The sequence below is a fragment of the Camelus ferus genome, chromosome 26 (assembly GCF_009834535.1).
Source record: "Camelus ferus isolate YT-003-E chromosome 26, BCGSAC_Cfer_1.0, whole genome shotgun sequence".
NCBI lineage: Eukaryota > Metazoa > Chordata > Mammalia > Artiodactyla > Camelidae > Camelus > Camelus ferus.
The window spans coordinates 3,875,630-3,899,639 of record NC_045721.1 but is presented as its reverse complement, the minus strand read 5'-3'; the positions used below and the strand labels follow the sequence as shown (position 1 = coordinate 3,899,639).

General features: G+C 38.5%; 2 protein-coding genes across 2 annotated transcripts in view; both read left to right on the top strand.

Moving 5' to 3' along the window:
- ADAM32 (ADAM metallopeptidase domain 32) overlaps positions 1-6,651 on the top strand; it is an 81,012-nt gene extending 74,361 nt beyond the window's left edge. The window contains exons 23-24 of the mRNA XM_032468655.1: positions 2,600-2,641; positions 5,565-6,651. Of these exons, the coding sequence (XP_032324546.1) occupies positions 2,600-2,641; positions 5,565-5,571 (49 nt within the window). The 3' untranslated portion in view covers positions 5,572-6,651. The remainder of the gene's footprint in view (positions 1-2,599; positions 2,642-5,564) is intronic.
- Positions 6,652-6,869: 218 nt separating this feature from the next.
- Positions 6,870-24,010, top strand: part of LOC102519012 (disintegrin and metalloproteinase domain-containing protein 5) — a 47,938-nt gene continuing 30,797 nt past the window's right edge. Inside the window, exons 1-10 of the mRNA XM_014558091.2 lie at positions 6,870-7,337; positions 7,683-7,762; positions 11,496-11,551; positions 12,788-12,863; positions 13,133-13,209; positions 14,653-14,830; positions 15,732-15,797; positions 18,459-18,530; positions 18,730-18,893; positions 19,681-19,762. Coding sequence (XP_014413577.2) covers positions 7,184-7,337; positions 7,683-7,762; positions 11,496-11,551; positions 12,788-12,863; positions 13,133-13,209; positions 14,653-14,830; positions 15,732-15,797; positions 18,459-18,530; positions 18,730-18,893; positions 19,681-19,762 — 1,005 coding nt within the window. The 5' untranslated portion in view covers positions 6,870-7,183. The remainder of the gene's footprint in view (positions 7,338-7,682; positions 7,763-11,495; positions 11,552-12,787; positions 12,864-13,132; positions 13,210-14,652; positions 14,831-15,731; positions 15,798-18,458; positions 18,531-18,729; positions 18,894-19,680; positions 19,763-24,010) is intronic.

The following is a 24,010-nucleotide window of genomic DNA, read 5'->3' as shown; positions in this document are numbered from 1 at the left end:
TATCTTGCTCAGTGTTGTATAGCTAGCATGTAGCAGAGTTTGTGGTTAATGGCAGAACTCAATAAGTATTTGTTGAATGAATGAATGATTACTTTCAATCTTTTCCACACACACACAGAGGCAGCCAGACAAAAAACAAATCCCCCCACACAAAGATAACGTAGACAAACACACACACACATCTGTATATCTGTAATGTTATAACTGCCCCCATTTCTCCCTCTCATCTTATCTCTCATCCTGAAACCTTGTTGACATAATTCATCTCTCATAGGATATTACCCACCTACACTGAGTGAGGGCTGACAGCATCATCCATTGGTAAATGTACATTTCAACTGGAGCAGTATAATATGGAATATAAATCCACTGGTCTAACCTTCTGGCTTGGTGTACACCAGGGAAACATTTTTAGGATAATTTTATTCATTTAAATTTACAGAATGCCACTTGACGCTACTGCTGTGCTTTACTGACAGAGCATCCACTGCAGTGTTCAGGTCATTTATTTTTGGAATAATCTTTTTCTGGTGGAAAGTCAGTGGGAAAGACTGTTGAGGTCAAAGATTACAGGGAGGTGGGATGAATCCCGGTATGGGTTATACTCATACCATTTTAGTATAATTAATTTTTTAAATATCTAAATTCAATCAATATTTTCAGTCTTTTTCTAAACAACAGAAGGATGTTAGGTCATTTAGCAGCAAACCCCTATCAGTAAGCTCTCCCATAATGTCATTTGACTTTTAACTTCTTTCCTTTTTTACCTGCATGACTCCCCCTTCATTTGTCAGTTATTAGTGTTACCATTTTACATTAAACGAATACTTACTAGGACTTCACAACGTATTTACCCGTTGCTTTGCTCACTGTTCATTCTTGAGCCCATTTTTTTCATTTTGATTTCCATTTCCCTTTTCCTGAAGTATAGCCTTTTAGTTACCAGTGTCTGTGGTTATAAGCATTTCGTGGCAAATGTCTGAACATGTCTTTTTTATGCTCGTTTTTGAAAGCTAGCTTGGATGGTTACAGACTTGTAGTTGAGAATCACTTTCCACAACTCTTTTATATTCTGTTGCTGTTAGTGTGTCATTTACTGTCAGTGATGAGCCCTCAGTTGTCAGTCTGATTAATTTATTCATTCCCTTCCAATCAATGTATTTACTCTAAATGACTTCTGAGATTTCCTCTTTGTCCTGAATGTTTTGTTATTTTATTATAACATGTTCTGATAGGATGTGTTTTTATTTGTGCTGCTCTGGATTCAATATAGTCTTTAGATATCAGCACTCAGGTCATTAGTTTTGGGAAAAAATCAGTCATTATCTCTTTAACCATTGACTCTGCTCCGTTCTTTTTCTTTCTGCATGTACAGTGACTGTGTTTGGGAGAGTCTTCTCGCTTTATCCTCCATTCTTAACCGGGCTGCTCATATGCGGTGCTTTTTCACGTCTCTATCTGGCGTTGGTTTCCCCATGTTAGTTTCCAAATCACCCCCCCTTTCAACAGCTGTCCTTGTCTTGCCTCATTTCTGCCTTGATCTCTGTGGAGATCCAAAACATTTCTATTAGAGGTTTTTCTGTTCTCCATTGATCTTACCATGTGAATTTTTTGTTCTGCTGTGCTCTGGCTGTGGGCATGAACACACAGTCGTTTGTAATTTAGACTTGTAAACTGGTCCTCAGGGGCAATGATTGTTCTCATGGGATTTCTGCAGACCCAAGTTGAAGAGGCACACATTAGCAAGAGAGGAATGTTTCTGGTTTGCCTGTCTAAGGGCATGAATGTTCCAATATTTTCTATGCATGCTGGTTCAGACTTGTGGGTAGTGGAATTAAGGAACTGTGGTCCAGTCCCGATGCATGGTGCAGGCGAGGTGATCCTCTTCCACTGCTTGGCTGGGGCAGGTTGCCTGTTACACTCTCGGTGTCCATAGCTTTCATTATCTCCATTCTAGAGGTCCAAGCTTGGGCTTTATTCTCACTTTCTAACGTCTAAATATCGGTGCCTTATGCTTCTTCCAAGCTAGGATTATTAAAATCACATCCTTCGGGGTATAAGTAATTTGGGTTCCTTTGTAGTCATTCAGCTTTTGCTCTTGTTTGCCCTCTGAATTTCTAGATTCTTCATTTTTTACTGGCAGACAAAAAGCCTTTTCTGACTGTTAAGCTCAGTTGGGTATTAAATTTTTCTGTGGAATAGAAACTAAGCTTTTTATGTGGAATAGAAAAGGGAAGTTATTCCATCAATTAAGTCCTCTAGTTTGCTCAGAAGTAAATGTGAGTTTTAATTTGCAAAATGTAGCAATTTATGTATCAACCAATAATAAGCTAATCTGTAACCTGAAGGTGAAATTTAGGCATTCAGAGTCAAACTTATATACTGTGCTTTGAAATGATAAAGAAAAAAAATGCATCTCTGCTATCTTGATACATTTCCCCACTGGAGGATTTCAATTTTGCATTGTATGTTACACTTGGTGTTGCATACATGCCCCTGGTGTTAAAAGAGCTAGTTTTGGTATAAAATGGCTTGATTATCATTCTTAAAGTAGGCAGTTTCTTAGTATTAACTTTCACACATTTTTATTTTTATTTAGATCCAAGTCAGAAAGCAGTGCCCAAACAAACACTACTAGCAGGTAAGCCACTTAGGAAGTGTTTCTTATAAGTAGGTATATGTTGAAAATGAGAATGAAAAAATAATTGCTTAATATTTTTTGAGCAGCCAGTTAATAAAATACTGCACCAAAACTACTTATTAATATTTTTCATTCTATTGATTAATCTTTTCTTCAGTTACTTAAATTTTTATTGATTGCCCACTGTCTTAATACATAGGAAAAAACTAGTTAAGTCTAATGAGAGACAAGATATTTACAATTGTTTTGTGAAACTAACTCATAAGTACAACATTTTTTGCATGCTTTATGATGAAATACACAAAGGGAGATTTTACTTTTTTGTTCAGATTCCGTTTATACCTACAAACTCATTATGAGCAACTGAGTGAATTATTATCCCAATTAGGAGGAGTTTATCTAAGAGACAGTTATCATAAACACACTAAAATTCTACATTTTCCATGTCCCCAACCCCAGCCCAATAGCTTACAGTTGTGTTGATAAGGGTCCTCTGAACTGTTTTTGAGTTTTCAGTTTTCCCATGTGGCCTTGTGATTCTTCTAAAGTCATCAGATATTTACTGATCTCATCTTCTTTTCTCCCTTGTAGAGTTTTAGGTTTCTTGTACTGCCTTGCATTTTTCCTTAAGGTTTCTTCTTTTAGTTACATTCTGTCCGTTGATTTTCCAGAATATCCTTTATATCCACAGATTAAGTTTCCAGGCTACACCACAGCATTAAGGAGTATCTGTCCTCCCTTATGAAGCCACTCCCTCCAGAAGGGAAGCGCCTGACATTTCTATATCCTTTATTCTGTCTTTGAATGTCTCCTAACATAATTACCCTTTTATAGACATTACTTTCTCCAACTAAGTATGAAGAAAAAAGCTGATTTTCTTTATTGCCTCCACTCTGTGACCATTACCAAGGGGTTTGTGATTTGTGGTACAGTGCTCAGACCCTATAATCCTTTCAGACTTCTGCCTACCTGTGAGCATTCCTTTCCTGATAAACTCTGAAATTCCTTGAGTGTAATGGGCGTATGTATTTTGCTAATCAGTTTATAGTTAGCACCTAGCAGAGTAAATGCTTAATAAGTATTTGTTTAATGAAGGAGTGATTACTCTTCTTTTTTTTTTTTTTTTTAAGGAGTGATTACTCTTAAACTTCACATGCACACGTGACTAATGTTATCACTGCTCCAGCTGTCCCTCCCATTACCTCCCATTATAGAATACGTCATTCACACAGTCATCCTCTTCTGGAAGTGGTGCTCAAGCCTGAGGGACAGTCAGCATCCACAGGACAATGTATATTGCACTGGAAGAGTATAATCTGGAATATCAACCCTAGTCTAGCTTGTATTTAGCATGCCAGAAAAGCATTCTTGGATTACTCTCTGTTTTAAAGTTAATAAGGTTAGGCAGACATAGTTGCTGCGTTTTACTGTTAGAGTGCCCATTATATATTTTTCCCCTGTTTTAAGAATTTTTTTTTTTCAGTATTTGTTTTCATTTGAAAACCAGTAGGAGACGTTGGTAGAACCAACTCCTTGGGTAAACACTACCACAGCAAAACTCTTTTTTAAAACTGGAAATCTGATGGGTTATATATGCTAGTAGACTCACAAATCTACATATACAATCCCTTTGTCAGTTTTGGGGAAAACTAACTACATTAAATACAGGGGTTTCATGGTCAAAGTAGTAGCAGAAATCTACCGTAAGTTTTGAAAACAGAAAATAGCAGAGGTAGGGAAAGGATGGGAAGGGTAAAACTGTATCACTCTTATCACTGAATTCTCTCCCTAGTCTTACTCTCTATGTTATCATCTTTGTCAGTTAACCTCAATTAATTTGTCTTCAGTGTATTCATTTTCTCTGTCATTCTTTTAGCTGGGGGGTCAGAAACAAGAAATCTGTGGATATAAAAATGGAAAAGAGGCCCAAGAATTTGATTTTTGACTTTTGGTAATAATTAGTATAAAACCAGAAATGTGGCAAATACTTCTTTTTCACCACAATTTTGAAGGAGAAGAAGAAACTGCTATAAAAATATGACTTTGTCAGACTGTATTATATGAAGCTAAAAGCATTATTTCCTTATTTATTTAGATCAAATCACAGAAAAGCATCAAAACACATAGTGATAAGCAAGTGCATTAGGAAGTATCTCTTAAAATAAATATGCTTTAAATTAAAATGAAATTTATGATCTACAGTTGATTCCTAAATATTTTTTGGGTAGATGAATTGGTAAAGTACTGCACCAAAAATAATGTATTAATCTCTACTAGTCTTTATTTTTAATGAGTAATTAAATCACTTTTAAAAGACTTTAGTCTTTTTTCTTCAGTTTAGTAAAGTTCTCTTAAGTTTGTTGGGAATTTGCTCTTGTGGATAGAATGGAATTAAAGAGTTGAATCTAATAAGATATAAGGTACATAAATTAGTCTATAAAATGAATTCATAATCATACCACTTTATCCATTAGGCATTGTAGGCAAAATGCTTAAGGTCTATGAGTTTCTATGTGGCAAAAACAAAACACTGTTTACAACATGAAAAAAGTAAAAGTGATTGGCTCCAAGATTTGGAAGAAGTAAAATTAATATGTATTTAAATCTCTCTAAAATGCAAAGATTTAACTTGGTTGTTGTATTCATGAACATTTCATTGCATGTGGGAAAAATGTTAGACTTTCTCATTCACAAGTACTTCAGATTAAATATGATGATTCCTCAGAAATCACAGAAAATTGTAAGTAAGTTACTCATAGCCAAATAATTTCACAAGCAAAACTAAAAATTCTTTCTAGAGTTCTTTTTTTGCTGTATGAATTTTTCACTTGGCAGTATGTCAACTGTCTGTACGTTTTGCACTGGAAGTTACTTTATTTGCTACCAGTACCTTCAGCACATGTGTCTTTGTTATCTTCCACAGTAACTAATACTTCCTTCAGAAGGCAACAGACGTTACCAACGGTCTCAGTGAGAAACGAAAATTCTGCCTTTCCTCCCCTGGGCACAGCCAAAGGAGACAATAAACCGAGTGTGGACCCATTTGCAGGAGTGTCTGTTTCTCTTTCGGCCTGTAGGCACCAGTGCTGGGACCCCTCAAGCCACGCAACTAACTGGGGTAGGGCGAACACAGCCTTAAGACCTCTCTGGCCCACAGCTGCCCCTGGATGTGACCCTTCCCACCAGAGAGCCCAGGACCCAGCCCCACTCACAAGCATGGAGGAATCAGCCACAGAAATCCCTGGGCCCTGGCCTGCAGGGAGCCTGTTCTAGCCTCTGCACCAGTCTTAACCACCAGCAGGGAGTAACCAAATGCATGAAAAACCACAATCCCAAAATCTGGGGACCCAGCCTGACCATAGTAGGATAGGTCTTGCCCTGGGACAACCTGGGCCCCAACCCTGCCCACCAGCAGGCCAACACAAGCTTCAGGACACCCCAGACCCTATACCAAACTGTGTCAGGAATTACAGCCCCTTCCCCCAAACCCAGCAATCCGATTCCAGCTCTGGGATCCCTGGGCCCTGCAATCGGACCCTAGGACCCGGCTTGCTCGCCAGTAGTCTAGCACTAACCCCAGTGGGTGGGCAACAGCTCTGGAGTTTTTGCGACCTTGACTCTGCCCACCAGTGAGGCAGCCCTAGCCCCGGGGCCCCCTGCGGTTCTTCAGTCAGCCACCTGGTGACCTGGTCCCACCAACCAGCAGCTGACAGCCTCTGCTCAAGACAGGGCCTGGCAACCAACCAGATCACCCGACAGCCTACCAGCAGCTTTCGCAAACATCTGCATTTTGCCTGTTTGGATGGTATGTAACCAACCAGGAGGGAGCTTGCTTGCTGTCAGTAACTTGAGCATTTTTTATCTTTGTTCCTTCTCCTCACTGCAAGTAGAAAGCACTTCAAAAATCGCCGGCCTAAGTAAAAGATACAAACAAAGCAGTCGCCAGGCACCGTCGCCAGGCACCGCCTAATCCGAGAATTCAGAACCGCAAACAGCGCAGCCTCTCCTCCGTTAACGAGAAACCGAATGTGTGTGTCGCTGCTGTCTTCCCTGGAGCCCCATCCGCCCGCCCGCCGGGATGCCCACTCACCTCCAGAGGCAGCAGAGAGCCGTGGTGCTGCTGCTTCCTTCCAGCGCTTTCTCGCTCCGCAGCCCGCCCCTTCTCCTCCGGCGCGCGGCGCCTCCACGCGCCCCAACGCCCCAACCGCCGCCTGGTACTGGGCAACGGGGCTCCAAGTCAGCGGAGCCATGTTCCTTCTTCTGGTCCTTCTCGCCGGCCTTGGGGGGCTACACTCAGGCCCCAGTAAGTCCAGAGCCTTCCTGCCCTCCCAGCCCAGGCCTCGGAGGAGACTGTGTTGGGTTCGGGGGCTGTCCGTGTTGGTCCTGGATCCAGGCCGGCCCGACCTTACCCCTGCCCCCCGCTCTCCCCACCTTGCGCTGTCTCCTTACCTTTGGCTTCCAGGTCCGTAGCCAAGAAGGCAGAGAGGAGCCTCCGGGCAGAAACTCTTTTCACTTCACAGCGGTGGGTTCCTTGTCTGTAAAATGGGCAGAAATGGAAGATGTGGTCTTTTCCACAGACGGAATTTTGCTGTTCTAGAAATAACTGCAGCGCCGTGGAGAAGCTACTTAGCAATGATTTCCTGGTTGAGGGACGGCTGTCTTCCACCTTCTCCGTTGAAAACTGCAGATCACCCTTGTATGCCGTGTTCTACCTCTTTTCCCTGCAAATGATTCTCTTTCTTGATGCACCTGTGTTTTATTTCCACACCTCTTTTACACACCGTAGTATGTTACTCGGTGTAGTCAAAGTGCCTAACTGCCTAGTATGCCTATGGGTGTGTGTAGGGATAGAATAAAAACTTGAGATCTCACAAGCGTTAAGAAATTGGTTGGTAAGAATGACCCAAAGACACTGAAAAGGAAAAGTAGCTGCATAGATTATACCAAAAAGTTGGTAATGTAGAGAAAGAAATAATTGGATTTAGAAATGAGTAATATAAGATATCAAATATCGGAGTAACTTGGCTTATTTTTGTTTTAGATCCTCATAAAACATTTCTGCAGACCACAGTTCCTGAGAAGATTTCATCACCTGAGGCAATAAAAGATCCAGAAAATAATGTAATTGGGAAATTATACTTTTATATCAAATAGTGTTAAGTTGCTTTTAGTATCAAGACTACAGGTGCTGAACGTGGGCAGGTGTTCCGTTGTTGGGGGCAGAGCTCACTGCTCTGACCAGGCTCACAACAAGGTCATTTTGGTGTGTGTTAGTTAATGTGTGTGATTCTGTATGTTTCTGTTGAGGATGAAGGAGTCTTAAGGATAGGGTTTGCCGGGGCAAGGGCTTGAGAGAGGCAGGCTCTTAAGTTCAAACACATTTTAACAACCCTGCATTTTTACATCCCACCCCTAGTGAGTACTGTTATTGACATCATGTTTTACATCTTTTTGTTTTGTGTATACCTTAACTAATTGTGGATACAGATAATTTTATTTAGCTGCTAGCTTTACAAGTGGTTGATCCACTACCTTTACTGTATATTTGTCTTTACCAGTGAGGTGTTTTCCTTCCATAATTTTTGTATGTTCAGTTGTGGTCTTGGCTTTTACGCTTAGAGAAGTCCATTCACCATTTCTTGTAAAGCTGGTTTAGAGGTGCTGCACTCTCTTAGCTTTGGCTTTTCTGTAGAGCTGTTCGTCTCCTCTTGAGATCTGAATGAGAGCCTTGCTGGATGGAGTATCTTGGTTGTAGGTCCTCTCCCTTCATCACTGTGCATATAGGGCGCCGCTCCCTTCTGGTCTTCCAAGTTTCTCCTGAAAAGCCAGCTGAAAGCCTTATGGGAGTTCTGTTGCATCTAACTAGTTGCTTTTCTTTTGCTGCTTTACGAGTCTTTATTTTTAATTTTTGACATCTGAATTTTGGAGTGGACCTCTTTGGGTTCATTTTGCGGCTTAGCAGGCTGTGATTCCTGGACCTGTATGTCTGTCTCCTTTCCATTCCTACGGATGTTTTCAACTATTATTTCTTCAAATAAGTTGTCTCTCCCTTTCTCTCTCTCTCTCTGCTTCTTGTAATGTGAGTGTTAGTAGGCTTGATGTTGTCTCAGAGTTCTCTTAAAAATTTTTTTTTCTTTTTCTGTTCACCTTGAGTGATGTCTATTCTTTCTTCCTTTTCACTAATCTGTTCTTTGGCACTGTCTCATCTACTGTTGGTTCCTTCAAGTGTATTTTTTTATTTCAGGTGTTGTATTCTTCAGCTCTGTTTGGTTCTTCTTCATATTTTCTGACTCTTGGTAAACGTCTCACTGTGTTCGTCTGTTGTTCTGAGCTCAGTGAGCATCTTTATGATCATTACCTTGGGCTCTTTATTGGGTAGATTGCTTATCTCTGCTTTGCTGAGTTCCTTTTCTGGAGTTTTATTCCTTTGTTTGGAATATATTCTGTCACCTCATTTTGTCTAATTCCCCTTTTTCATTTCTATGTCTTAGGTAGGTCAGTTACATTTCCTGATCTTGGAGAAGTGGCCTTGTATAGGAGATGTCCTACAGGGCCTTGAACACACTCCCCTTTGGTCATCAGAGCTGTGTGCTCTAGGGCTGCCCCCACAGGGCTGCATGAGCCCTTCTGTTGTGGTGGGTCCACTGCTGTGGACAGACAGGTAGACAGGGCTGTCCCCCTTCCCAGCTGGCTGCCAAACTCTGCTTTGTAGGAGGGCTGCCGGCCCACTTGGGGCTGGGTCCAGGGCTTACTGGTCGGGGGCCAGGTCCTAGCATGGCTGGCTGTGGGGCTGGTGGTGGAGGACTTGGGCTTGGTGCCAGCCTACTGGTGAGCAGGGCTGTGTCCCCCTGTAGCTGGTTGCTTGGCCTGGGGTTCCCAGGACGGTTGGGGGCCAGAATATGGGAAGGTAAACCCCTGGTGCTAGTGGGAGGCTGGTAAGAAGATTCCAAAATGGTGCTTGCCAGCACCAATGTCCTGCTGGGACTGTGTCCCCAAGGGGAGTTCCAGTCACTTCCTGCCCCTCTGGGATTTTCTCCAAGATCAGTTCAGGACCCTTTTAAATTACTGCTTCTGTGCTGAGTTTCAGAGTGTGTGAGATTTGATGTGTGCTCTTTGAAAACAGTCTCTGTTTCTTGCAACCCTCTGGCCCTCCTGTGCGCCAGCCTTACTGGTTTTTAAAGCAGACGTTCTGTGAGCTGGTCTTACCTGCACAGGACCTCCCGCTGGGGAGCTCCACAGGAGCTCAGAGCCCCCACTCCTTGGGAGAACCTCTGCAGCTGTGGCTGCCCTCCTGCCTGTGTTCACCTCCCCAGGGGAGTGGGTCTTGACTGTACCGCATCACCATGCTCCTACCCATCCACTGTGGCTGCTGCTTCATATCTTTATTCGTGGAAAATCTTTTCTGCTGCTCTTTATACCAGCCATGGTTGCTCCTGACACTGTCCTCTGGGTTTTTAGAGTTTCGCTGCAGGGTGCCCACGTTGTCTTGCTCTGAGGCTAACGTCCAAAAATAGGTGTAACTGGCTTAATGTCATTCTCTTTTTTCAAGTGTTGGCTCATTTCTAGAACGTGTCTGCTTTTGTTCACTTTCCAATGCCGTAAGGTCATTTTTATGTGTGTTTTAACCAGAATGTATATTTGTTATCTGTAGTAAGGCTAGTTCTGGTAGCAGCTACTTGACCACAACAGAATGGGAGACACTTTTCCTTGACTTAAGAGAAACTTATTGTTTTCTTTGAAAATGAGTCATTTGTCTCTGGTTTGAGCTGCAAATATTTTCTTCCAGTTTGTTATTTGTGTTATATTTTTATATTTCTTCACATTTTTGTTTGAACTTTTTATTGGGCTATACATTTCAGTAAAATACACAATCTTAATTGATGAAATTTCATGCATTGTAAACATCTGCTTACCCATCACACAGTTCCAGATATAGAATTCTTAGCATCGTAGCAGCATTCCTAGCTTTGTACCCTCCTATAACCTCCCAGTCAGGACCCATAAATGTTACCACTATTCTTATTTCTTTCAGCATAGGTTAATTATGACTGTAGTTTATATACATAAATCCATATCCATATATATATACATATACACATGTTAAATAAATATATCTGTGTATACATGTATATTTGTGTTTATATGGAATCATACAGTAGGTGATCTTTTTGTGTAGCTTCTGTCATTTAACATTTTATCTCTTTGATTCAAATTGACTGACATACTTTTTTTTCTTATGTTCTTCATTCTTTTTTATATTTTCAAGATTTTTTTCTTAGAACTATTTTCTTTCATTAAAAAAACTATTGTTAGTGTTTCTCTTAGTGCAGGTTTGCTGGCAATGAATTCTCTCATCTCCTCTTGTTAGGAAATGTGTTTATTTTGCTTGCGTATTTGCTGGGTATTTTTGCTGGGTATAAAACTCTTGGTTGTATATCATTTTCTTTCAACACTTTAAAGATGTCATTCCATTCCCTTCTGGTGTCCATTGTTCCTGTGGGAGAGTTACACATACTTTATTAAAAATTATTTTGAAGGTGGGCATCTTGGTATTTGGGCTTGGTGAATTGGTGGTGTGTGTCCAAACCAAAAGATAATTACCAGCAAGCTTCTCCCTCAGATATGTGAGCAGTGGTGATTAGTGGGCACGGGGGGACTCTACCACCTAGTTCTCAGTTCCGAATCCTGCCACTGCACATATCCACATGGGAAGGGAAGCATATATAATGGTTATATATTATTATTATTATTATTAATTTTGTCAATTTAAAAGCATAACTTAGAGAAAACACTATTTAGCATATATTATTTCCAAATGTTGTTATTGAAATTTTTTTGTGTGCTCGTGTTACAGGTTGCTTATATCATTACAGTAGAAGGAAAACCATATTTTGTCCATCTCAAAAAGCAGTAAGTAATTATTTTATCTTTTCAAATTTTATGAATATTCTTTGGTTTCTTGATTTTTAAAAATAATTATGAATAGAATCATTTCAAATCAAATGTATATTTGATACCTATGTACATTTGTTACCTCTTGTCTATTGGTTATTGGATAAAGTCCTAAGCATGCAAAAGACAATAAAACATGGTGCACAGTTAAAGAATTTATAGTTCAGAAAGATATATTCAGACATATCAATAGAGAAATGGAGAATTTTATTATGATGTGGTATTATGATAAATGTGTAGATAGTATTTGCTAAAAATCAGGGAAGGCTTTTTGGAAAGAGTTAAGAGATGACTTGAGAAGGGAAGATACTTAGCTTTGTAAAGAAGTAGGTAGTCATCTACATAACAGGAGAAATTATATGTAGACAACTCTTTTGATAAAATCAGTTGAGAATTGATAATACATAGGGAATAGCTCGAGGAGGACACAGGGTCATGGGAGAGTTACTTAGGATGATAATGACTTGATAATAAACTTTTTAATAGTATTAAGATTAAAAAAAACCAATAGAGAGGAAGAGTTAGAAGTTACTGTACCAAAAAGTATGTATCTTCAATACGTGGCCCAGAATAGGATGCTTAATGCGAGTTTAAGGGTTTGTTTTGAACAAAGAAGGTCATCCTCCAGAAATAAAGATACGGTGTGAGGATGGTACAGGTGATCTGAAAGTCAGGTGACATGGAGATTATTGAGATGACTGACAGGAGTGGTGTCTGGATTTTGAATTATGAAGTGAGGAGGATAAAAGAAAATTATGACTAAGGTTATTGAGAAGAACTTGGTGCTTCGCTAAGCTTAGTGAATATGAATTTGTAGTGATACCAAGAAGACCTTTTAAAATTCTGTCCTAACTCTGCATTTTAATTTTGAGATTCAGGTTTAAAATCTAGAATTAATGAACAATCAAGACAAAGATTTCAAAGTTCTTTGCTGGAAGTTGAGACCTATTTGGTATTTCTAGCAACTTGGGTTGTTCATTGTGATGCATTTTAGTATTATATGTTACTGTGTGAAAATGCCTCCCTCCGCCCCTAATTTATTGTAAATGACAAGCATTTGGTCAATAGGCTATGCCAAGATAATTGGCACCACTTTAAATTCCTCCGTAAAAGGAAAATAATTGTATTATGAAGAATAATTTCTTCTGTGTTTTCTGATCATAATTCGAGCGTGTTTTTGTGATTTCTGCCTAGATCATTTTTATCTTCAGCTTTTGTTGTTTATTATGACAAAGATGACCACCAACATTCTCAACCTTTGTTAGATCAGGTAAGACTTCAGGTTTTTTTCTTAGAGGTTTCTTATTCTGGATTAAAAAATATATGAATATTATGAAATTACTAGAATATTATTTTACACATTCACTGAAACTGAAGAACCTGGACTAGTTATTTCCACATGGTACCACTTCATTGGGTAATGGCCATTCTTATTACAGTACTAAGGTAGTTAAAGTGGTAAATATAAATGAGATCGCTGGGATGTCCATTTGAAAAATAAGGTATCCATTTGTTTTTCTCTGTGTATTTTTTTTTCAGATGGATTGCAGTTATCATGGATATGTTGCAGGTTTTCCAAATTCTCTTGTGTCACTCAACACTTGTTCAGGACTCAGGTTGTAACCTATTTAAAGCTAATTCCACTAGCCAGTATTCGGTCTTGTTAGTCTATAAGTTGATCCTCCATGTGTCTTTTCTGTCACCTCTGTTATTTCAGTTTTCTAAGGAGTGAAGTAGAATTGCTGATTAAATTGGTCCAGAATGCGTTCCAGATGGGAGGCTGCTTGTTGATTCTAACAAGAGGCTTTGAACAATCTTGAGTGTAGGGGGTATTGATTGGATGTCTCCATACTTGTTTAGTCTTTCCAAATTCTTTGTTTTTATTACTGGGAAAAGGGGAATAAGAGTTACCTCGGTTCTTAGTCACCCCCCAAAAAAGAATTTTTAACGAGAGATAGAAAGCATGATATAAACAAGATTTTATTAGTAAAGAAAAAAGTTAGTAAAATATAGTACACTCCTGAGAACGGGGAGTGGGCCAATCCAAAAGAGAAAAAAATGGCGCTGCTCCTTTGTTTTTCCTGTTTTTATTTCCTGGCTTAGGGGCTGTTTTTGTGATTGATTGATTGATTCATGGCTCAGGTTCTTTGAGTGTTCAGGCTGACTGACAGCTGTTTCCCTATGCTCAGGCTGACTGACAGCTCAGGTTCCCTGTGCTCAGGCACTCCCATCTGTTTTATGCATGCTTTTACTCATGATGCACACAGAGAAACCTATGGCAGGGGGTCTCAAACTGTAATGTTAATTACATTATAATGAGCATTGGGTCAAGTTAAGCTGGGTCCTTCTCTCCAGTGTGCAGCCATAGCGCTTGATTTTAGCCAGCTTCTTTGCTGGCCTTCATTTAGAGAAAGTAAGTTTTTTGGAGCCCCTTATCCTGAGCGCAGGCTTATGGTTATTTTCTGGGTTGCTCCCTCCCCCTTCTCCCCTTGCCTGGTGCTCATTTCTGTCTGCCTAACATTTTTTACTGGTTTCTTAATTTCCTAGGATGGTTGACAATTGTAGAATACCTGAGTCTGATAGGTACTTTGGCTTGCCTCACAGTCATTTTTAGGCAGGTGGTACCTTTAATTCAGGCCACACAAACAAATGATTTGGGACATTGAACATCAAGGGAGAGTTAGGTTTTTTAAAAAGAGGAAAGGGAGCTAAGAGTAAGGAGGAGAGTGCCTGTAGATCCCAAAGGCTGGCTTAGAAAAATCGACACCATAAGTAGAGATCTTATCCTTTTTAAGCACATGGATGCATGCCACTAGCATGCTTTCTTTAAGATAATCAAAATGTTTCTGTTAGAATGTTTGTAATAAAAAGCCATATGTATCCTGTGTTATTGCTGGTCCAGTTCTGGGGTAACACCTCAAAGAATAAAGAGAGAAAGTACAAAAACTAAAGTGACTTTACATGTAGGAAAACTTTTTTTGGCCAACATTTCTCTTTAGAATATTAGATTATGGTTCTGGTAGAATCATCTCAGACTTGTTTTGATTATTTTATTTCAGGGGAATATTGCAGTTTAAAAACGTCTCATATGGAATTGAACCAATGGAGGCTGTATCAGGATTCATGCACATGATTTATGAAGAAAAAAATGATGACAGTAATATTCCTCTGTTGTGGGAAAATGACACTTACAGCTATAGGAGGAACTCAGAGTATCCTGTCAGAAAAGGTTCAGAAGTAAGTGTTGACATTTATTTTAGCTTTTTAGTATAATTTTATGAAATGAAAAATGCTTTCAGAGCAAAATTTGGTGACTTGCAAATTTTAAGTTGATTTTACTTTTTCCTGACGGCCCTGCGTGACTTTTAAAATGGATAGAGAATGAATTAAGTTCTTTGTAATGCCTGTAATTAGATGAAAGTTTAGCAAAAACTTAGGTAATTAATCTGGGAAATAGATATGTGAATATAGGATTAAATAAACCAAAAAACTAATTTTCATAGGTGGGCATTTGGATAATTAATGTAAATTATTCCCTTTCCTCAATTATTCTGATAATTCAGTGCAACTAATATGTGATTTAGATTTCTAAAGAAGTCTTTGTTACACGAGAATTCAGAAATGAATACTATCAGTGGCTTACATAAGGTTCATGTAAGGCAAGCTGATAAATTCTTCCTCCACAAAGACCTGTAAGCTGCCATACGTAACATTCCCGGCTCTAGTAAACTGCCATTGATTGTCAACTTTAGTAACATTTTTCTAAACTGCATTGTTTGTCAAAACTAGTTTCTAATAATTGGTAGCAGAAAACTGCCCAAGTGGAAGATGACTATGAGAAATTATCATAAGACTAAGGAAAGTTTTGTGTTATAAACTTAATATTTCCAATTTCAGCTATTGCTAAAGTCAAAATATATCTGGGTTTTTGTATAGCTTGGAATCTCATTGAAAATTCTTTAACCACAGGCACGTTTTGGAGTGGAATTTTCTGCACGGTACCCACATTTTGTATTTTGCAAATCACTTTAATATGTAATCAGTAGCAGTAATGTCTCTCAGTTTTATCTCTGAACATAATTTCAATAGAAGGTAAATTTGTGGAAATTTCTCAGGACTCATGTTATGTGTTTTTCAGAGACCTCAGTATTTCAAGTTATTCCCCCAGTATCTTGAGATGTATATTGTTGTGGATAAAAATATGGTAGGTCTTTTTTTACGCATTGTTATTTATAAACTATTGAACATTTGTCTTTAACTTGATTTCAGTGGTGTACTTGAGCAGGCAGCCCAGTCAGGGGCTCTGAATCTGCAGAGCAGAGACAGTGGCCCTGACTGGCCAGGGAGTTGAGTACAGTTCTTTCTGATTTAATACACAAATACCATTTCCATTCCGGGGACTGTTTTGCAGCCCAAGTTGGGCAAGAAACTTATTTAATTACATAACTGGAGCCTTGGGACTCTGTGAAGCCGCTCCTGCAGCTCTAATTGATGCAGGAAAACAGATGTGGGGCATGAGAAGGGCTGTGTCCCAGGCTTTGGTTGAGCCCCTGGAATGTCCTCGCCAAGTGTGGGTCCTTAGCTTTGCGCAGGAAAGAATTCAAGAGCGAGCCACAGTTGAGTAAAAGTAGATTTATTCAGAGAGATACATTGAAAGGCAAGAGAAAGACCATGAAGTGTGAGGGTTGGGTACACATTCCATAGACAGAATGTGGGAATGTGGGCCACCTCTGAAGAGGGAGAGAGAGGGGTCACAGTGAGGTGCTGTGTTGCGTTTTTATGGGCTTGATGGCTTCATATGCTAATAAGTGGAAGGACCAGTCTAAGTAGCCTGGGGAAGCGGCTGGGATTCCCAGGAAGTTGGCCATTTCCCACTCTTTGACCTTTTGTGGCTAGCCTTGGCACTGCCATGGCGCCTGTGGGCGTGTTATCTATCATGTTAGTATATTACAGTGGGCGTATAATGAAGCTCAAGACCTACTAGGAGTTAAATCTCCCATCATCTTGAGCCTCAAGGCCTACTGGGGGTGGAATCTTTCACCATTTTGATGTTAATTGCTGTAGCATTCCTTGAATGGCTGTGCCCTGCCCCTTTCCTGTCTCACAGAGCAGCACTTGAGCAGAGAGCCCATCAAGCAGTCCTGCCTATTTGCAGGGCCTCAGGCCAGTGAGCTTTGTGTATGCATCTGCTTACTTTGATCCCCCGCAAAAAGGCTGGCTGGAACTGGTGCCTATGTGGAGGCTTCACCTGGGCGGAGAAACTGCTTCTTAGCCCAGCCCACTGCTGATTACAGCTTTCAGCCCACATGACCAGGGACCCTACCGAACACAGAGGATGCTGTGTAGCCCATAATATAACTCTGCTCACAGGCGCATTGAACAGAGAACACAGCCCATGGCTTTCTGAGTCTGCAGAGCAAATCTGGTAGCCCCACCCGGCCAGGGAATTCAGTGCACAGTGCTGTCTGATTCAGGTCCTCAGACGTGAGCCACAGACGCCATGGGTTCATTCTGCTGCCACACCAGGGCAGGGAAGCTAACCATTCACTTAAGCCAAAAGGAAGAAAACATGTTATGGTGTTAAAAAGGGTTAAGATGATACAACTGTGGCCTTGGGGAAGGTTAAAACAGGCAAACAAGCGCAAATTTCACAAATTCTTCAGTGGAGGTAAGAATTTAAATCAAAACATCACATTCTACACCTCAAAGTTACATAATCTTATATGTCAATTATATTTCAAAAAGCTGGAAATAAAAAGAATTTGAATGTTTTCAAGTGTTATATATTAATAGTTTTATAGGAGAGTTCTTTAAAATGTTTCAGGAAGACAATTCATATGCTAATATGATTCTAGGGTGTAGAAAAATATGCAACTAAATGTTAGGTAGTGTTTTAATATTTACTAAGCTGTGTTCATTTGCTCTTTTATGACAAAACGCGCATGCACACACAGCCAAGAAGCTCATCTTTCTTAAAGCTACAAACTTCTAAACAAAATGTTAAAACCTTTGATAGTATTTTAGTAGAAGGTAATGTTTTGACAAAGGAATAGACGATAGTTTAATATTAAGTAATGTATTAATGAAATGTATTGCATCAATCGTTCAAAACACAAAAATCATTATCATTTTGGTATGCTTCCAAAAGGCTTTTGATAAAAATTCAACTTCATATTTTACAAAAGCTTTGGTAAATAGGAAGATTTATAAATAGGCGTTTCTCAACATGATCTAAAATACTCATCATAAACTGAACACCACTTAATGATGAAATATTTGAGGTTTTCCAGTGAAAAACCAGGAGCAAAGCTCACATTCCTGATATCACCACTGTTATTTAATATTGTCCTGGCATTTTAAAGCCGTTGGACATAGAAAGAGCTAGTTGGAATAAAGAAGTTAGAACAGGAGTTACATGGGGACTGTCAAAAATGTATCGTAACAAACTATCCATGATCACTTTGTGAGCCTCTCGTTGAGGATTATTCCCTCTTTATGCATATTTTTTTGGTTTGTGATTATATGTGTTATTTTAGAAATGAGTATATTTTGAAATACCGCATTTAAAAAATTTAATTCAATTATCATAAACAATTAATAATGCCACAAGTGCATTAAGCATTATTTAAAATCATGTTATTAAATGTTTTTATTTATTTATTATATAGACTAAATTATTGATTTAATTAATTTAAATAAATGATTATTTACTCATTTACATATACAAACGTAAATACACATTGCCTGGATCTCAGTTGGAATGTAGCCCTATGGCTATTTTAGAATACAGCATATTGTATGTGTAAAGCGTGTGTGATATCTTAATGGTACCCACTATTTTTTAATAATAATTTATTTTTTTCAGTTTGATTTCATGGGCTCTGATATAAAAGCTGTAACACAGAAGGTTATTCAGATCATTGGCTTTGTTAACAGTGTAAGTTTTTAAAAACTATTTTGTTTCTTTATTTTGTAAAAGTACAGGTGATATGACTTGATGTATATGGTATTTTGCTGTGCTGTTGAAGAGTTTCCACAATCAAACTATTGAATTAAATGTCTTAAATATACATTTGTAAAAATGTAATATAATGTTCAAATTTATTTTTAAAATGTCATTTATTTTCTTCATTTAGATGCTTACCCAGTTAAAACTGACTGTTAGAATATCTGCCATAGAGATCTGGTCAAAAAAAAACAAAATTTCTACTATAGGAAATCCTAATTATATATTATATAAATTTTTAGAATGGAAATACAAATCTGTTACTCGGCCTCATCATACTGCATACTTATTTGCGTGAGTACAGTATTCCATATTTCTATAACATTAAAGAAATAACCCCAGATGATTTCATATGTTAATTATGAAAAATTAGCATTTACTTAATATATCCCGAGTTCTACAAATTTGGTAGGCACTATGGGATGGGGAAAAAAATGTAAGTTAAAGTCCTTGTCCTTAGGGAGCTAATATGAGGTAAGACTTAAAAACTTTTATAAACTGACATAAAATTACCTGATAAATTAAAAGTATGGAAATAACTAAACAAGATTAATTATGAGTGATACAGTGTTTTGACTTCCCTTGGCTTTTATCTTTTACTGTTATCTTATCTCTTCATTCTTGTCTCTCATCTGATTCATTTTTGTGTTTTTATTTTCTAATAATATGAATATGTGGAATGTTTGAAATATATGGAATGTAAAGTCTAATGCACAGAAAAACCTATTCATGTTTAGTGAATAAATGAATGAGGAGGTCACAGAAAATTGAATTTTCAGGGCTATCAATGTAGAGAGAACCAGAATAAAAATGACAACCATTAGGGCAATGATATTTTGCATGAACTATTAGGCCTCATACTTACTATAATTCTGGATGTTTTTCAAATGCAAAATTTATAAATATATATTGAAATGATCTTATCATTGAAGGTTTGAAAAAATGTATTTAAATAGTTTAATTCAGAGTAGCATGGTGCATAGCATATAGTAATTGTTAAATAATGTTTACTGCTATGAAAATTATTGTCATTAACAATATCACTCAAAATGCCATTAGGAGGAAAATTGTTATTTTTCAGCTTCAAGAAACATCCTACTTTTATAGGAGCCACATATCCTGGAAAAATATGTAATGAGAATTATGCTGGCGGAGTTGTTCTGGTGCGTAATCACTAACCAGTTTGCTCTCATTCTCGTGTTTCAAAATATCCTAAATATTTTAAAGCACAAATAAATATATTATTGGTTTACTCATGCTTTAATAGTTTTTTATATTACTAATTTGAAACGTGAAAGTTAAACTGTGTATAATTGCTTTAAAATACAGAATATTTATAAATTGAACTGATCTGAATATGAAATGATCATTTTGTTTTAAAAACATATCTGCCTTTTAAAGTCAGTTTAATTGTTTTGAACAGTGGTATGCTTGCATCAATATTTATTATATAATCAATGCAATTTTAATGTTAATTATTAAACATTATCAGTATTTCTCTCAAAACTAATAATTGGTATACACTCGTGCTTTTTTATTAAGAGACATTCATTATTTTTTCTGTTTCATGGTAATTTTTATTATTGCATTCAGTTCTTTGTTATATGTTTGGGAGGTGCAGACTCTTGTAGGAAGAAACAACAATCAAATATTCATAATCTGTAGTTTTCTGGAAAATGGGAATAAGCTTTTACAATGAAGTTATATTCCTTTTACAACAAGCTATATAAAAAGTAACAAAGGGAACTAACTTAACAGTGCTTTAGAAAAAGAAGTCCACACTATGATTTTTATACTGACCCATTTGCATATTTTGTTGACGATTAGTAGCACTTGCAATGATTCAAATTGCCATTGACAGATTAGAATGATTTAAAACCTGTACTGGTGTTGGGCTGCACCCTGCTGGCCTGTGCATGCCGAGCTTCAAGACTGAAGAAAGAGCCAAGAGTCAGCAACAGAGACATCAGTGGTTTAATGGATGGGGCATCTTACATGTCGGAAGCAAGGTCCTGGAGGGACACCCCACCACGTGTGGCTGACAGTGGGCTCCTGGGGTGGGGTAGGGGAGGTCATCAGTTACAGGGGGAATTGACATCAGGTTAGCTCATCGGTTACCAGGGAAACCAGCAGAGGGGCACGCCCTCACCAACCCTTTGATAAGCAAAGGGGAGAGTTCTGATCTAAACCTAGAGCACTGGGGCCTGGGGCAAGTATGTAGGAAGGTCAGTCATGTGAGTAGGTGTAGGTGAAGCAGGCACGGGTCGAGCAGGGATGCACAGAGAGCAAGGAATGGCCACCTTGACTGGCCTGACCACCAGCTGATGATATGTACTTGTTACCATGACTACAAAAGTTGTACTGATTGATTAGGTAGATCTAAAACCCGTTCTGCAGGTGATTTGTTACCATGGCTAAAGAACAGTCACATATTTCCTAGGGATTTGTTTTTATTCTCAGTCCCTGCTGTTGGTCTTCTTTCAGCCCAGACTTGAGGAAGGACCACCAGCAGCTGTCTGGGTCTTTGCCACTGTTGTTAATTCGCCTGAAAACAGTGTTTCTTTGCTGAGAACTAATTGCTAGGTCACGTGCGTGTGAAGCAAATAAAGCAGATGATAGGAGTTGCTGAGTATAAGTGGTTAGTATGTGTGTTTTCCTGGTGCCGTTCTTCAGACTTCAATTGTGATTGGAATTTTTGTAAAAAATTTTGTAAGGAAAAGAATTAATATATGAGTTAGGCAAGAATGCTTTAAAAGTGTCAGTATGAATTTAAAATATAAATATAAATTTTTTTGATTTATTCTAATAACAAAGTTTGAAGATAAATTTTAAAAAGACAGATATCAATCATAATATTCTAAAATATTTTTTAAAAGTTAAAAATCAGTCCTTGAGTGTGGTAACTTTGTTATATGTTTTGAAATCAGGTAGTTTAAGCCATCCAACTTAAAACTGCCATTGGAATTTTGGTAGGGATTGAATTGAATCTATAGATGGCTTTGTGTAAAATGGACATTTAAACAATATAAATTCTTCCAGTCCATGAGCATGGACTATCTTTCCATTTATTTGTGTCTTCTTCAGTTTTTCTTCAAAAAATTATAGTTTTCAGTGTACAACTCTTTCATAGCCTTGGTTAAATTTATTCCTAGGTATTTTGTTCTTTTTAATACAGCTGTAAGTGGGAGTGTTTACTTAATTTCTCTTTCTGGTAGTGCATTATTAGTGTATAGAAACACAACAGATTTTCTCGTATTGATTGTATGTCCAGAAACTACTGAATTCATATATTAGTTCTAATGGTTTTTGTGTTTGTGTGTGTGGAGTTTTAGGGTTTTCTATATATAATATCATGTTATCTGACAATAGTGTCAGTTTTATTTCTTTCTTTCCCAATTTGGATGCCTTTTATTTCTTTTTCTTGCCTAATTGCTCTGGCTAGGACTTCCAATAATACATTTTAAAAAAGTGATGATAGTGGGTATCCTTGTCTTGTTCCTGATCTTAGAGGAAAAGCTTTCAACTTTTCACCATTGAGTATGATGTTAGCTGTGAGCTTGTTATGTATGGCCTTTATTATGTTGAGTTATGGTCCCTCTATACCCATTTCTGAGAGGTTTTTTTAAAATCATAAATGGATGGTGAATTTTGTCTATTTTCTATTCATTGTCCTTGTTCCTTGTTTCTTGTTTCTTTTAAAAATCTTCCTCTTTTTTTTTTTTTTTTGCCTTGTGTGGTTTTAGTTGCACATTTTATATTATTCCATTTTCTCTCTTTTCTAGAATATCAATTATATTAAAAATATGTAAGCAGTTACCTTAGAGTTCACAATATACATTTACAACTAATTTAGTTGTAATATGGTTTGAATTAATTAGACTAAACTAACTTAACTGAAGCAGAACAAACTAATCTAGTCGGGAAGGTTGTTTGAGTTTACCTGGAATCTGTTTCCATTAGGTGTGGAAAGACATGCAGACATGGAAATGACTGTCATGCGGGAAGAAGTTTATCATACAGTTCCCTAGAAACAAAAGATCTGCTGCGCCACGCAGGGGCCACATGAGGAAGCACCATGTTTGGTCAGGAAGCATGGGGGGCGGGGAGGGGAAAATGTGGGCAAGAGCCTCTGTTGTGGTTTCTTTGGGAAGAAATGGTCAAGGCAGGGTAAGCAGGCCTAGGATTGGCTCGTTCAAGTAATTTCAGCAGGTTATGGTGCATAGAAGCTGTCTTTAGTAGTCTGGTCCCTAGCCCTGTGTTATTTTGGCAGGTGGATGGTGGCCTGGAGTATGTGAGTCTGATGAAGCAGGTGGTAGGGTGTGTGGGCTCTGGATGGATTGGTTCACATATGCTGTCTTTGTGCAGGATGCAGAGTCATCTCCAACAGGGAGGTCTTGGGCTGGAGTGATGTCGTTTGAGGTGCTAATATCTCTAGCAGTGAGACCTGGGGCCAGGGCAGTGTGGCTAGAGATGTGGAGCTAACATATCCTTTTTAAGCTGGTACCTGCTTGAGTTAATGTAGGTGTTATTTTTGTGGCTCTGCAGTATTAAAATGATGAAGTACTTGTGTAATTTGAAGGCAGTGTTGGGCCTGGGACTTTGACTTATAAATATCTCTTAACCGAAGGGGCTGGTGGGTTCACAGCAAACAGAAGTGACATTGGCTTCTGTGCAGAGCCCGACTGGCACAGTTAAAGTCCACGTTAGGTGCACCTGGATCTAAAAGTGCCCAACAGTCTAAAGTTTTATCTTATGAGGTGATGAGAAGAGTTCTGTTGTACATAGATTTTCAGTCATGTGACCTGATGTTGGTGTATGTTGTTAATAGGTTGTCAGGTTGTCCTCCATTTAAAATATTTATGCCCTCGTTTGTGGCTCCATAATTCTGCTGTAGGCAGGCAGCCTAATTTGGACTTTGGCCTCAGTTGTTGGTTTGGTTAGCGACAGCCAGGCCAGTCTTTGGGTTGTAAAGTCTGTATCAGCCAAACTCGGTGGCTTGTGAGCCTCCGCATTTGCCACGTGTGGGTGAAACAGTGGCTTTCTTGGAGGATTCAGGCCTCCAGATGGCAAACTCCTGAGAGCACTCGGACCAGTAGTAAAGAGATGAGTAGGCAACAGAATGTTGTACAGCTACACTTGTGAGGTTTTTTTTTTTATTTTGTTTTGTTTCTTCATTCGCTTGTTTTTGTGGTGGTGGAAATTTAAGCTCAAGTGGCTCTCCTATCAGATTATCGGCCGCCTGGTCAGTAAGGAAGTCGGTAGTTACCAGACCCCAGAAGTGTATGTGCCCTGGATCTGACCTCCAGCTCTTATGGGAGGGGGCAAGATAAAAATTTAAAACAATAGGGAAGGCATAACTAAAGGGCCTTGTGTATAATGAGTCTTTATATACATGGAATCAAGAAAGAACC